Here is a 16,758-nt window from a genome sequence, read left to right as displayed (position 1 = left end):
GATATTTTATATTGAAGGATGGTCTTTTCTTTTTTGTTTTTCCCGAGATTTGCTTTATCTTTTCAATTTAGTTAGCTACATCTATGATGGTTTTCACTGCAGTTTTCCTTCAGACTTTAGCACTATCATTGCCACCTGTGAAATCTGTTTCCACAGAACATGGTATGTCTCATCCTCTCATTTGAGTAGCAGACTTCCTCGTTAATTTAGAAAATTGTTTGTTCAATAAAGACCTATCTCATTTGATCCTGGTCTCTGAATCCCCTGGATTATGGCAGGGATTTTACTCTATAATCATCTCCCATGAGAACTGCCCCTACAGCTGTGAAGCCAAGAGAGAGCTACAAGGGGTGATCATATTCTCGTAGGCACAGCAACAAGGGACCGGAGCCTACCAAAATGAATCTCTTCTGCTTTTCACTGGTGAGTTTCTTTTCATGCATCATTGATATCTTCATTTTTATTTTACTATATCAATGAAAAGGAATGGAGTTCAGGTATACTCTAAACTTCCTATGTGGTAATTAATTAATACATTTAGGGTCTCATAAAAAAGTCCACATCAAAAAGAAGAAAAGGGTGTTTTTATTAAAGCACTTAAGCCAGCTCTATTCAGATGCAAGTAACTTAACTATATATACATATATACGTATACATATATATATTTATCAAAACAATGACTAGTTATTTAACATTTTGATGCTGAATGCCTTTTTATGCTGAATTTCTAAGAATGATATGTAAACAGTATTTTTGAGGAACTATTTTCTTCTATTTATTGTAAATATGAGAAAAATTTTTGCAAAATATGCTGCATTTGGGTTACTTGCTTTGCTTTGAGACATCCTAGGAATCAAAATTTCTTCTTTACTGTGTGAGTAATGAATTCCGTCTAATGTTGGCTTTGTCAAACTACCATGGAGGCAGCTTCCTGAGTTACACAGTACTGTAAATGCGAGGTACAATAGATTATTCCAGTCCTGCAAATGTGCTCATTCAAGGGTAAAAGCACTTCTCAAATTCTTTTTTACATTATTGCTTTTTTTTTTTTTTTTTTAAGCTTAGCCTGAAGTGGATCAGTGGAAGTTAGCAGGTAGTCATAGATCTGGAACTACTTTATAACTCTAACCTGCAATTATGACCATCTGCCAATGCTAAAAATGGATTTCAAAAATAATTTTATTCATTTCTCTCTGTGTTTACAGCAGGACATTATGCCTATTCGTTGGTTTTTCAAGATGTGGATGGGAGATCCCTGTCATTTGTGGGAATAAAATGGTTTACTTTGATGTTTGTTTTCCTTCCAAATTGCAAATAAGATTAACGTAAGTGCTGGAGATGGTGCTGACATAGGTTGTAATACCTAAACAGGAGGCGTTTTAAGCCAAGATAAGGGATTTAATCTTGGAGCATCTTGAAAAATAAAATGCAGTTGTGAGTTGTGGCAAGCTGAATCATCGAGTTCTGATTGCCTCTATAGTCCCAATTTACAAAATAATTGCCGGTGCTCAACTTCGCTTTGTGCCATATAAATCTGACTGGAGAAATCCCATTTCAGGTGATTTAAGTGGTATTGTGCATTCTTTTCTAGTCCATCTAAAAGAGCTATATGGGGTTTATATGAATATACTTCCCATGGAAATAGGCAGTGTTGTAGCAGAGACGACTGCATTCCAGAATCACTCTGAATGGCTCTATAATCAGTATGCTAATGTTTCTATAACATAGCGTGGCTCAGCAGAGTGTGGCAGACTTTCCTAATCCTGCGATGGAAGCCGTCTAACCATCTAATGAGCATCATTGTCTTTCTCTGTAATATAGGGAAAGGGGCACGTACTCAAAAAGGATTGCTTCAAAGCCATGCCGTGCGGACTCAATCTGGCTGCAACACTTTTGTTGTAAAGTTGTCCTTAAACATTTCCTTGTTTGGAAACATATTTGATTAGACGGAACCATCCTGAACACGGAAATATTTTGTTCAAGCATTCCAAAGTTTGTCAAAATTAATTGCTTTCATAATAAAATGTCCACAAGTGACTTGGAAAAACCTCAGAACTATTTTAGGTGCTTTTTATTTCTTCCTGTGGGCTAAATAAATAAAATTGTTCAGTGTATGGGCTCTCCACCAGGGTGCTGTGACACCCTACTGTGTTGTTACGAGCTGCGAAAACGGGGAGGGATTACAGCTTTCGCCAGGAATTTGTGCATAATTCAAAACATATTTTATCTGCGCCTGTAGGAATGTGACCATATGGGACAGGCATTTAAAATAAAGAGAATAAAAGTCACTGATTTAGTGGAAAGAACAATTTCAAAATCACAAAATAGAGGTGTATATTTATATATTGATCTTTAATTCTGTGGGAAGGAGGTGGTTTAAATATTAAGGTCCACATAAAGATTACCACTAAAGAAAGCCAGAGAAAGAGTTAAACATTCTCTTATTTAAGTGGACGGGGAAATTGTAAATCTTTTACTAAATGGGGTTTTTAAGAGAAATATAAAGCAAACTTAATGAACTACCCATTCTGAACCAAGGATCCTATAAATAATCCATTAAAGGGGATTGCTATTATTTTGGATCTATAAACTCGAAATGGGGTCTATCTTTCAAAAGGGAGGCAAGGATATCCTTTTATGTATGCCACTCTGACTCCAGAATTTTTCTTACGGTTTTAACATTGTGATAAGGCTTTTAGAAGACTTGCTCATTAGAAGCAGGATGATTTTCTTGTTGAGCTCATCACATAGTTATTGAGTTTAACATGACTTTGTAACCCAGTAAGGTTACAAATCAATTATCCCTGCACCATTTCTTCAGTGATTTGTAATAATGCTGCTTCTATTTTATTTGGACTTTATTCTATCCCTTTGGTTTCTCTCTACCCCTTTCCTTATAACCGTTCTTTTATATACTATTAAGGTAATTCTAAGGCTAAGGGAGATATCTTATTCAAAGGAATACCCTCTCCTTGTCCTTCTTCAAGATTTGGACTTCTTAAGTCTTTGTGCTTCTAGGTAAATCTCAAACAATATGAAAACCTTTGATACGATCTTGGTTAAAACAGATTTAATTCCCCATCATCTTTAGGGGAAATTGACTTAATCATGGAGTTGAGCCCTCCCACCCACAAACATGTGTAGCTTTCCATTGATTCAAGTCTTCTCCTATGGACTATTAATATATTCTATGATTTGCTCTATAAAATTCATGCACATCTTTTACTAAATTTCCTGCTAGGGGTCTAAGAATTTTGGTGGCCATTGTGATTATTTGTTCCTAATTTGTTTCTGCTGATTTATAGATGCATTATCGACTTCCTGATACTGATATTGCAAGCAAACACTTTGGCTGAATTTAAAAAGTTCTGATAGTCTATGTTTTCCCATACAGATAATCTGTAAGTTTTTCTCTTCTTTAGTAATTATATCATTCTCAAGTTTTGTCTCTCTTCTGTTACATTACAGTCAGAATGCTGTAACAGCAGACACCCCAAACTTGTTTCTCACATTCATGTAGTTACTCCTAATTGAGTCTTTCTGAGGCTTTTGATTAATAATCCTAGTGAGATTAAGGAAATCCTGTCTTTTCCTAATTCGCTAAGATTTTATCACAGATGAAGAAGAAATTTTTCAAATTTATTGAAATAATAAGTTTTCTGTTAAATATTTTAAAAAGGCATCTAAACGTTGGAACACCCTTGTATTTCCATATTAAATACTGATTGACCATGGTGTATTTTTATGGAAGCTACTAAATTGAATTAAATTTAAATGTGTGCATTTCCTTTAGAATTTCTTAAAACTATTCTATAAGTAAAATTGGTCTATAGGTTTTCTTTTTTTTTTTTTTCAAGATTTTATTTATTTATTTGACAGACAGATCACAAGTAGGCAGAGAGGCAGGCAGAGAGAGAGGAAGGGAAGCAGGCTCCCTGCTGAGCAGAGAGCCTGATGTGGGGCTCGATCCCAGGACCCTGGAATCATGACTGGAGCTGAAGGCAGAGGTTTTAACCCACTGAGCCACCCAGGCACCCTATAGTTTTTCTTTAATTGACGGGAAAATTCTGTCATTTTTATTTTTCTAGAATGCCTGTTAATCTTTTTTTGTCACATCCCTCCACACCTCTACCTGAATGTTCCATATGTTTTCTATTTATCCTTCTATGCTGCACCATGGGTAGACTCTTCAGTATTTCTTAATCTTTTTCAGATTTCTAGACTCAGGTCCAGAGTTAATCCTCATTTTTTAATTTTTTCATATAAATTTATTTGATTATATTATTCATTCTCAAGATGTTGTAATTGTTTATTTTTGTTGCTCTTATAATGATACTTGTTTCATTGCTGCCTGTTTGGTTTCATCATAGACTATTTATAGTCGGATATTACTTTTTTATTTTCCTGTATGAAGATCACATTCTTTCTTAAATTGTTTCTCCATCTATTTTGATTTTAATTTTCTCTGGAACGAAATGCCTTGATTTTCAGATTGTCAGTTCAGTTGGCTCTCTTTCTCAGCATTTAATCCCCTCCCGTGTTTTGGTTAATGTTGAATGCTAAAACTCTTTCTGTTCGCTCTCTCTGTGTCTCTGTCACTGCCTCTCCCTCACCCTCCTTTGCCTTCAACCTACACCCTCCTCCCCCTCTTTCTCTTTCCTCTCCGCCCTCTTCACCTCTCTCCATTTGGTTGTGAGGCAGAGACCTCAAGTGTCTCTGAGTTTCCAGGTTAGAGAGAAGACATATTGCTGGTCCAGGGATATTTTTTTTAAGACTTGGTTTATTTATTTGTCAGAGAGAGAGAGTGAGTGAGCACAAGCAGGGGGAGCATAGGCAGAGGGAGAAGTAGACTCCCCACTGAGCAGAGAGACCGATGGGAGACACAATCCCAGGATCCCAGGATCATGATCTGAGCCGAAGGCAGATGCTTAACTGACTGAGCCACCCAGGCATCCCCGGTCCGGGAATTTATCCCAAAGTGATAGTTGGTGTATGACTGAGCCAGTGACTACACCAGCTGGCTGCTTGCTTGTTTCGGGTCGCATTTTGCTGGCTGTGTTGATAAAATTTCGCTCTTCTGAGGGCCCCAGCAGCTATTGGAAGGAGCTTTATTCCCAGCCTCCTTTCTAACTATGAGTTTTGCTGTAGTCCCTGGAGCTCAGCATGGAGTTGCTTTATGTGGTTGATGTCTACTGCACATTACCCCACAGAGCCCAAAATCTGGTCACTACTACCTGTTTGTGGATGGGCACCCAACAGGTTAAAGCTTTACATTCACCCACCGCACTGTGTTTCAGTTCGATTTTCAGTCTCCCTACACGTTTAGGTATCTTAGGGCATATGCGACTTAGTTCTTACTTAAGTCTTTCCCAGTAATTTGCCATGTGATTTGAGGAGAGGTTGTTTAAAATATAAAACTGTAGAGCATTTTAGTTTAAAGTTCTAAAGGTAGATGATGCAAATGCCATTCAATCTTAGCTTATATATTTAAAAAATTCATTTTTAAGAATGAGAACATTTTCAGGACCACACTATCTCACTATCTCTTTTATTATCCTTTCAAGCAAGAAAACTTTCTTGTAATCAACAGACATTTATATTAATGACACCATTATCAGCATCCCTAGTTACTAAAGAAATTTCCATATACTGTCTACCTCTCTCCCTTAAGACTTTTCCAAATAACATCACAACTAGAACAATTTTGTCTCAAAAGGAGAAAATACAAGTCAGTTCAGTTAGTAAGTTGGCTTCCCAAATACAAAGAAAATTTAGAGTATAGTTCATAATGGTTTTAAGTGCAAACCATTCAGTTTAAAATTCATTATTCTGTAAAAGAATAAACACAAGTAAATAATATTATTTATTAATATAAATACTGTGAACATTAATGTCAAAGCCTTTATCATGCTTGTGAAATACTTTTGCTATTTCAAAGCGTGTCCTGTGTTTTCATTTTACCCTGATGATTCCTCTGTAACGTGGATGAAACTGCTCCTTCACTGTTAAGGAAGCCGTACAACAGATTGTGTTTCTCCTACAAGGACATAGGACTAATTAGAGGGATATGTGTCTCTAAAATCTGTGACCTGAGAGCCAACACGGTTTAATGTTATCCAAATCGTCCTTCATTTAGTAGTACCTTGAACTTGATGTCTTCATTACGCTTCTTGAGAAACTGCCTCATTTTGTGCATTGCTCCTCAACACTTGAGTCTTGTTTGAACTGCTGGCTCTGTAGTGAGTGGTGAGAATGCCTTCCTTTACCGCCTTGTTCACTGTTGTAAAATGGTGTACCATTAACTCTTAGTCTTTATGCCCAGGATGATTTAGATAGGATACTTTACGAAAGTGGGTAGATAGGTTTGGAGGCTGTTCAAGGAGGGACGCTTGGGTGGCTTAGCCGGATGGGCAGCTGACTCTTGACTTCAGCTTGGGTAGTGATCTCAGGGTCTTGAGATGGAGCCTGACGTCCAGCCTCATGCCCAGTGGGGAGTCTCCTTGGGATTCTCTCCCTCTCCCTCTCTCCTTCCTTCTGCCTGTGTGCTCACTTGCTCTCTAAAATAAATAAATATTTAAAAACAAAAAAGACTTTTCAAGGAAAATATTTTATTATTTTGTGCCTTATAAATCTCTTTTATTGCAGGAAGGCTCCACGGACAGCTTGTATGAGCCAGTCCCAGAGCAGCAGACTAATCAAGAAAGCACCTCTGTTGGGACTGGTTTTGTTATCTCACCTTTTGGAGAGAGTGGAAAAGCACACGACAATTTCTTCATGGTGAGTGAAGCCCCAAGTCTCATGGATTGCTTCTCTATTATATATTTCAAATCACTTGCTTCATGACACCTGTTAATAAAGCAAAAACCTCTGTTCTCAAAAGTTCTGCATTTACTTTCGGTTTCTGAGTTTCTCTTCATTGTTGTCTCTTTGATGATTTTAGCTTCTTAATATAAATTACCATTTACACAGTATGTATTACATAAGTTAACTCAGTTAATCATCAACCTTAGGACAAAGAAATAATTATATCTTTTTTGAGATTAGGAAATTGCAGGAGAGAAAGCAAAATAACTTTTTTATTTTTTATTTTAGTTGTTATTTATATTATTATTTATTTTTATTTATAACTAAAGGCTATAAACAGTGAAGTAGTAAAGCTGGCAGTTAAAGATATATGGGTTTGCCTCAGCAGTTCATCAGTAATGTATTGGTAAACCAGGTCTTTGGGATGGATGGAGGGAACCCCAGATCTGTTTGTAGCATTTGCCGATTGCCTTGGTGTAAATGCTCCTACCATGGTCATGTTCAAGCTACCAGTGGTTTAATAACAGACTTACAACACCTGAATATTTATTTGTTCCTTATCTCCAGTGCCAACTGCTGCACACCACTGGTGGCTTTATAGTCTGTGCTAATCATTTTATTAAGCTTCTCCTTAAATTTATGGACACACATTGGGAACTTACAAAAACATGAGTATTACTAGAATGCAAATGCAGATTTTTTTTTTTGAATTATCTTTATAATTACAAGAGGCAGAGAGTTCTCAGTGCTCTGCAAAATTGGCCCTGTCCCTGTTTAACAGTGCTGGCTGTTCTCATAGTTGATGGTGCTGTATTTAAATTAATCTCATACTAACAAACTTATTTCACTTCTATTGTGGCTTAGTACAATACAAAATGTCCATGTTTGCTACAAAAAAAGAACTCCCCTATACTTACAGATTTAAATGTCATCTCCTACCCCTACAACCATACTTTTCCCCAGTAACAACACAAAGATGAATATCCACTTCTTTTTTTGTACTAGGTGATGTTATATATGACATTATTTGTGCTAATCCTCACAATAATTTTAGAGAGATTTAGAACCATCAAGAAAGGGGGCACCTGGGTGGCTCAGTTGTTAAGTATCTGCCTTTGGCTCAGGTCATGATCCCAGAGTCCTAGGATTTAGCCCAGTATCAGGCTCCCTGCTCAGCAGGAAGACTGCTTCTCTCTCTCCCACTCCCCCTTCTTGTGTTCTCTCTCTCATTGTCTCTCTCTCTGTGTGTGTCAAAAAAATAAGTAACATCTTTAAAAAAAAATGTAGAGAAAGGTTATATAACTTTCCCAATTAAAAAAAGGATGACCCAGGATTCAAATCCAGAAAAGTACCTTCATGTTTTATAACAACTTTCATACCTACCTATTTTATTCCTTGGGGATATTCTTTGAAAACCTTTTTTATATAGCTTACAGATCTAAGCAATGTCACATCAGTTAGCAACCAAGTTCAATGATAAGTCTCAGTAAGTAAAAATAATCCAAAAAAATTTAGTGTAGTGGAAACTCTTCCCTCAATCTATACCCTTTTCAATATCCATGAATGCGTTGATGTTGACAGATATGCAGAAGAGGAAGCAGCGGTACACTTTACATATTAATGTGAGAGGGTGAGACTTACACGGAGACTCTCAATTGACATTGCAAAATGTTTGTAAGCATTTTTACTGTATAATTAAAAAGAAAAATTGAATAGGCTGAAGAGCCTGAAGATATTTTCTTAAATGTGTTAGTTCCATAAATATGCATGAAAAATAGACAAGTTCATGGCCAAGCAGTCTACTAGAATTTTTTTTTTTATTTTATTTTATTTATTTATTTGACAGAGAGAAATCACAAGTAGACAGAGAGGCAGGCAGAGAGAGAGAGGGAAGCAGGCTCCCTGCTGAGCAGAGAGCCCGACGCGGGACTCGATCCCAGGACCCTGAGATCATGACCTGAGCCGAAGGCAATGGCTTAACCCACTGAGCCACCCAGGCACCCAGTCTACTAGAATTTTTATCAAACGTCCTTACATTACAAAGTAGATGAGAATAATGAAAACACAATTTAAATTGCTAGAACTCTCCCTCCATGTATACATACAACATTACACACATATACGTGAGTGTGCATATATATGCAAGCATCAACGTGTGTGTGTGTGTGTATACACTTTTGAAAGGCAACCAGTTCAACCACTGATTCTATATTCATTGTTAAATTGTACCAGTCCTTTCACTGACCAGTCCTTCACTGACATTTTATTCCTAACGAAAATGATTCCATAGCTTGGATAAAATAAAATCAATCTTTTGACAAAAATGACATTTAGTGATTTAAAACTTTCCCTCTGAGCCTCTGAAGAGTGGATCAGTTTTTCCTCCTAGTATTCCCACTTCCTTTTTTTCCCCGCCTAATTCAAGAGGAAAAAAAAAAAAAAAAAAGTTTTGGGCTAGTCTTGACAGTATCAGAAAAAAATTGTTCATTTTGGATTCATGTTCTAGAAATATTACAAAAACACCCCTACAGTTCATGGAGTTATACCTCAAGCTCCCAGTCCTCGATCCAATGTATCTGTAACCCTTCCCAGAGAGTAGAGGTGTTCTCATACTCAAACTCTTTGAAGCAACCAGACAGCGTAGCTGGTTGTAACAGTGGAAATGAATAGCCCATACCAAAAATACTATCACTTGTCACATGAATTGAAAAGAGAAATCAGCACCTGGGTGGCTCAGCCAGTTAAATGCCTGACTCTTGATTTCTACCCAGGTCATGATCTCAGGGTTATGATATCGAGGCTCTTATCAAGCTATGCACTCTGTGTGGAGCCTACTTAAGATTCTCTCTCTCCCTCTCCTTGTGCTCCCCCCAACCACCCTTCTCTGTCTCTCTTTCTAAAAAACAAAAGAAAGAAAGAAAAGAAAAGAAAAAATCAAAATGAAAAAAGCATCCTAAGCTTCCTGGATTCCCTTAAACTATTTTATTTATTCATATTTATTAGTTTTGTGATATAGAAAACACTGTTTTGGGGGGGCACCTGGGTGGCTCAGTGGGTGAAAGCCTCTGCCTTCAGCTCAGGTCATGATCTCGGGGTCCTGGGATGGAGCCCCACGTCAGGCCCTCTGCTTGACGGGGAGCCTGCTTCTCCCTCTGTCTCTGCCTACTGCTCTGCCTACTTGTGATCTCTGTCTGTCAAATAAATAAATATAATCTTAAAAAAAAAAAAAAGAAAGAAAACACTGTTTTAAGCAAGGTATGGAGTTATATAGATGAATATAAAACAATCCAGACTCCCAGAGGAGATGTTCTGGTGTAGATCGACTCCAGATTTAAGGATTGAATAGGTATTAAAGGGAAAGAAGTTTATTTGGGGATTTTCAAAATATAAAAAAATTAATTGAAGTATAGTTCTCACATATATTATTAGTTTCGGGTGCACAACACAGTGATTTGACAATTATCTACATTACGATACCCTCACCATGGTAAGTATAATTACCATCTGTCACCACACAGAGTTATTACAATATTATTGACTACATTCCCTATATTCTACTTTCCATCCCTCTGACTGATTTTATGACTGGAAATGTATACCTCTTAATCCTCTTCACCTATTTTGTGTATCCCCCGTCCCCTTCCCCTCTGGTAACCTCTAGTTTATTCTTTATATTTATGAGTCTTTCTTTCTGTTATTGTTGTTATTTGTTTTATTTTCTAGATTCCACATTTAAGTAAAATCATATGGTATTTGTCTTCCTGTCTGACTTAATTCACTAACTATAATACATTTATTTATCACTGTTGTCACAAGTGGCAAGATTTTGTTCTTTTTATGGCTGAGTAATATTCTAGTGTGTGTGTGTGTGTGTGTGTGTGTGTGTGTGTGTAAGACAGCTTCTTTATCCATTTATCTATCGATGGTCACTTAGGTTGTTTCCATATTTTGTCTATCATAAACAATGCTACAATAAACATAGGTATGCATGTATCCTTTTGAATTAGTGTTTTCGTGTTCTTTGGGTAAATACCCAGAAAGGGCATTACTAGATCTCATGGTATTTCTGTTTTCAATTTTGGGGGGAACCTACATACTGTTTTCCACAGTGGCTGTACCAATTTACATTCCTACTAACAGTGCAAGAGGAATCCCTTTTCTCCACATCCTCACCAGCAATTGCTATTTCTTGTCCTTTTGAGAATACCCATTCTGACTGGTGTAAGATGATATTTTATTGTGGTTTTGACTTGAAATTCACTGATGATGAGTGATGTTGAGCATCTTTTCATGGGTCTGTTGGCCATCTGCATGTCTTCTTTGGAAAAACATTCTTTCAGTATTTGGGATTTTAATGACGAACATCTGAAATATCCAGCTTCCATTTTAATTGCAGTTCCAGGAGGGGTTGGTAGTGGAGAACTGGTCCAAAGTTAAATAAATTTAAAATATAAAGCTTTATTAAATTCTGTGAAGAAGAGTAAGTGAGATCTACTTGTATCTTAGCAAAGCTAGAGAGTTTTGGAGGGCTATTGCCCCCAAAAAAGAAAAATATATATGTGTGTGTGTGTGTGTGTGTGTGTGTGTGTGTGTAAAAACGTTTTTGGAGTGAATAATTGTGCAACTAAGTAAATATGCTGAAAGAAACTATGCTAATATACCAGCCTAACTAAGATGTAGGCCATTAGGGCTTCATTCTGTACCTATTTTATTACTGCTTTATTATGTCTGAAGCTAATAAAATATCTTGATTTAGAAATAGAGTGAGAATATAAAATGTTTGTACCTCTGCCAACTGAGGGTTAACTGGATTGGTTCTGAATTACCTGGTTTGCCATCTGTATTGACTGAAGTAAGTAAATATTTGTCAATTTTTCCTTCCATTTTGTAACCCATAAATTAAGTTGGTAAGAAATTTAAGCCTTTTCCAAAAAAATGAGCTTTAATGTGAAGTAGGGGCAATGTCCCCATTATTTACATGTTGCACAACTATTCATTCGGTCAATTTTCATAAGCTAAATGAATGAATGAGTGAAGTTCCATTAATCAAGCTAAAGAAAGTCTTAATAACGAAAAATGTATTGAACAGACATTTCTCCAAAGAAGACATCCAGTTGGCCAACAGATACATGAAAAAATGATCCACATCACTTGGCATCAGGGAAATACAAATCAAAACCACAACGAGATACCACCTCATACCAATCAGAATGGCTAAACTTAACGAGACAGGAGACAACAAATGTTGGTGAGGATGAGGAGAAAAAGGAATGCTATTACACCATTGGTGGGAATGCAAGGTGGTGCAGCCACTCTGGAAAACGATACGGAGGTTCCTCAAGAAATTAGAAATAGAGTTACCCTATGACCCAGCAATTGCATTACTAGGTATTTACTTCAAAGATACAAACGTAGTGATCTGAAGTGGCACTGTACCCCAATGTTCGTAGCAAGTGTCCACAATAGCCAAACTGTGGAAGGAGCTGAGGTGTCCATCAGCAGATGAATGGATAAAGATGTGGATCATACATACAATGGACTATTACACAGCCATCAGAAGGGATGAATACTTACCATTTACATCAGGATGTGTGGAACTGGAAGGTATTATGCTATGTGAAATAAGTTAATCAGAGAAAGACAATTATATGGTTTCACTCACATGTGGAATGTAAGAAACAGTGCAGAGGATCATAAGGAAAGGGAGGGAAAACTGAAGAGGAAGTCATCAGAGAGGGAGACAAACCAGGAGAGACTCTTAACTATAGGAAACAAACGGAGGGTTGCTGGAGAGGTGTGGGGAAGGGGTAACTGGGTGATGGGCATTAAGGAGGGCACATGCTGTGTTAAGCCCTGGATGTTTTACGCAACTGATAAATTATAGAACACTGCATCTGAAACTAATGGTGTAGTATATGTTGGCTAATTAAGTTTGAACGAAAATAAAAAAAAAATAAATAACGAGGTAGGTATGATGCAGTGTCAAAAAGCATGAGCTTTGGAATTAGGCAAATACATGCTATTTGACCTGGAAAAATTGCTCAAATTCTCTAGACCTCAGTGTCCTTCTCTAGAGAATGGGAACAATCCCCTGCGTAGGTTCAGCTGAGTTTTGGTGCATGGAGACAATCTCCTCTTGATCCTCCTCCTCTCCACACGCAGGAAGGATTTAGCACAGGAGTTAAAGAACCATGAGAAGGGCTCCAAACTGCAGCCCGAGGGGGGCCTATATTTTATGGCCATAAGCTAAGAGCCGCTTTTGCATTTTAAAAGATTTGCTTGAACACAAAATCAAAAGTAAATAAGACTGTGCTGTAGAAGTTGTCTGTGACCTCCAGAGCCTGATATATTTCTATCTGGCTTTTCAGAGAAAAAGTTTACTGACCCCTAGAGCTATGCAGTCACAAACACAAGTGGCAATTGAGTGCTTGAAAAGGGGTTCATCCAAATGCGGGACGGCAGAAGGGGTAAAATACATGCCATTGTTTACAGACTGTCTGTGAAAAAAGTATAAAGCAGCTTATTAACAATTTTTACATTAACTACTTGTTGAAATGAGACTATTTTAGATATACCAGGATACATGGAATTTTACTCATCTCTTAACGTGGCTACTTGATGGTGGCCTCCACGTCTCATCCCACCTTTCAGATGTTACACAGATGTTTATATTTGCTAGACTTAAATTACATCTGTTCTCCAGGCTTTAGGGAACTTGCAGAATGTGGTTTTTAGCTTTTTGGCTTCTGAAAGATGAAATCACACTAGAAGGAAGATGAGGGGATTTTAAGTTAATAATACTGTGTCCACCATCTTTCCCTCTGAGACTTTCCATACTTATTATAATTGGCATTACCATCCTCAAAGACCAAAACAAAATAAAACAAAACACAAAAACAGTGTCCTTCCACCTCTGGAACTCCTCTGCAGTGGACAGGGAAGCGGACCAGCTTTCTGAAGATGGCTCTCTTTTGTCTCTGTAGAAAGCAATTTGTATCATTCCTACCCCAGACTTACAGTATTATCCTAACATTTATAGTGAGTTACAACTCTTCTGTAATATTTGGATCTTATAAAGTGATGATAAATTAAGACTTCTGATTTTTTTCCAGTTAAGCTAGAGTGGAATGATTTAAAAAAAAAAAAAAAAAAAAGACTGTCTATTACTATTACATTAAAAACTAAATCACAGGGGCATCTGGGCGACTCAGTCAGTTAAGCATCTGATTCTTGATTTTGGCTTAGGTCATGATCTCAGGGTTGTGAGATCGAGCCCCACCGTGGAGCCTACCTTGAGATTCTCTCCCTCCACCCCTCCCCCAACTCATACAGAATCTCTAAAATACATTTTAAAATCTTTTTTTAAAAAGTCATAAACAAAAAAGCTGCTATAACAAGACTTTGGTACAACTTTTGGCAGTTGTTCTCAAGAGCAGCTGGACATTACCTGAAGACACATATATCTAGAGCCTACTCTGGATCTACCATACCAGTAAGAAGGAATTAAAAGAGCCCCATCCAGTAGAAATACAATGCAATCCACAGATATAATTTTAGGTTTTCTAGTAGTCACATTAAAAAAAAAAAACCTTAAAAAATGTAATTAATACAAATATTAATGAGACATTTTACATTCTTGATTTTAAATTCTGACTTTTGTCTAATTTTATACATCTTAAGTCAGATGCTAAAGTGTCAATGTTTAAAGTGAAATCTTGCCCTAGTGAAATCATGAAGATTGTCTATCTTCTGCCCAGCATCAGTTTCTAAGTTAAAATTAATTTAAGTTCAATTAAAACTTAGTTCCTCAGTCACACCAGCCATCTATCAATTGCTCCATAGCCACATGGGGCTAGAAATGTCTTCTGTATTAGGGCAGGACGAGAGGCTTGGAACTGCTAATGGTACTGAAGAATCAAAATAACCACATAATATCATACTCCACTCCACTTAAGGAAGTATAGGTATTAAAGTATAAAAATACTTGATGATAAACATTTAATTCTATACTTGTAGAAGAAGATGAGACAATAGGGAACAGGTGTGTTACCCAAGGAGGAAGCTGAGATTAGTGACTCGTATGGAGAGACAGATGGAGTCAAGACTGGAGTTCTGGCTTCCCCAATACTAATCTCGTCCCTTGGCCACTCTGCCAGAAGTGAGCGTGAGAGAGAGAGAGAGAGTGTGTATATGGTATGAATGTGTGTATACACAAGAGTTAGAGAAGGCAGGAGACGGGTGAGTGGTGGAGTGCTTTTGGGAGATAAGTAAGAGGAGCGGAAGATAGGAGAATAAAGAATCTGACCTTATAATATATATGCTAAATATAATCTGATGATACAGAGAACATAGCAGAAAGAACTTGAGATGGGCAATGCAGTTAATAGACTCGAGTTTTATTCCTGCTCCCCAGGCGGCTGAGAAATGTGTGTCCTTGAAAGTGTTATTGCACTTCTCTGACCCTAAATTTCCTAAGCAATAGAATGTGGCTAAAAATGTCTGCCTCTTAGTTTGTAGTGAGGATCAAATGTTTTCACACACGTTAAGCACCTGGCATAATGCATGTTAATGTTCATTTTCCTTCCTTCTGCAAACCCATCACACCAGGGCAGAGTGATCCTTTGATTTAATATCCTTGATTAAATGACTTTAAGTCAAACTCTCACTTGAGCTAGGATGTCGTTTTAAAATAACTGCTCAAAAATAATTTGTAATCAACACTCCTTACCTAAAAGCATTGATTTTTACTGGGCTGGACAAGAAGAAGCAACAGGATTTATTGTTGATGTGCATTAGAACACCCAAGATTTTAATCTCCACAAATTGCCTCAAATCAGGAACACTCAGGTTGAGTGCAATGTTTGACAATTCAGCCCGAGATTTCCCATCATGTGTAGACAGCAGCGAACAAGAAAATCCATCACAGTGAGTCTTGTTTGCCTAATTCTTATCTCAGGGTGGTTTTTGTTTTGTTTTGTTTTTTTGTGGGGTTTTTTTTTTTTTTTTTTGGTTTGGTTTTGGTTTTGGTTTGGGGGGATCCATTTTAATTTAAATATTATTTAAATGAGAGTTCAATTTTTTATATATTCACTCATCACCATTTAATACTGATAAAAAGCACTGTAGAAATCAATTAAATTGTTCCCAGCCACCAGATGTTAATGAGAAAGTAATATAGCAGATTCAAAGATAGGCTTTAAAGAGAAACAATACAATACATGTCTAACTGTTGGTTAGAGCTCCGCACTAATGAGGCCAAGGTCAGGGGTTTAATCCCCATATGGCCAGTTATTTTTGCTGTGTTCCATAGCCACTGGCAGCATCCGTGACCCCAGGCCACAGTCTTGTCTGTGTGTGCCATTGATCATTAAGGAATCTGGGTTGGGGGACGAGGAGGCACAAGCACGAAAGTATTGCCCACTTATGGGAAGAGCAACTCAAGGGATAAACCACCCTGCTGACTGACAGTTCATCTGCCCACAAACAAAGAGTTTCCTTCGCTATAATCAGTCTTCAGGCCAATTGCTTCAGTGCAATTCTCAGCCTTCATCTTGGGATAATTCCGGGGTCAGTGGTAAGAGCCTTATGAGAGAAAACTGATTTCTTGCCTCAGCTTTGTTCCTAAATAGTGTTGAATAAGTCCTTAGACTATCTGGATCTCAGTCTCCACCTCTATAACGTAATAGGTTTAGACTAGGTGATCTCTAAGGCCCCTTGCTGCTCTAAAATGTTTCCTTGAATACCTGTTAAATTATTTTCGAGGAAGGGGCTCCTGGGTGTCTCAGTTTGTTAAGCATCTGCCTTTGGCTCAAGTCATGATCCCAGGATCCTGGGATCAAGTCTCACATCAGACTCCCTGCTGAGCAGTGACCCCCCCCGCTTCTCCCTTTGCCTCTCTGTCTCTCCCTGTCTCATGAATAAATAAATAAAATCTTTTTAAAAATTAAAAAATTA

The 16,758-nt window shown here is 37.4% G+C and overlaps 1 protein-coding gene across 1 annotated transcript in view; it reads left to right on the top strand.

Moving 5' to 3' along the window:
- Nucleotides 1-303: 303 nt before the first annotated feature.
- The window catches only part of SAMSN1 (SAM domain, SH3 domain and nuclear localization signals 1), a 140,389-nt gene continuing 123,934 nt past the window's right edge, over nt 304-16,758 (top strand). The window contains 2 exon segments of the mRNA XM_059388378.1: nt 304-423; nt 6,646-6,777. Of these exon segments, the coding sequence (XP_059244361.1) occupies nt 304-423; nt 6,646-6,777 (252 nt within the window).

Source organism: Mustela nigripes, chromosome 2 (genome assembly GCF_022355385.1).
Source record: "Mustela nigripes isolate SB6536 chromosome 2, MUSNIG.SB6536, whole genome shotgun sequence".
In the NCBI taxonomy this organism is placed as follows: Eukaryota; Metazoa; Chordata; class Mammalia; order Carnivora; family Mustelidae; genus Mustela; species Mustela nigripes.
Note: the sequence above shows the minus strand (reverse complement) of the source record. Positions and strands in the feature narration are given on the sequence as shown.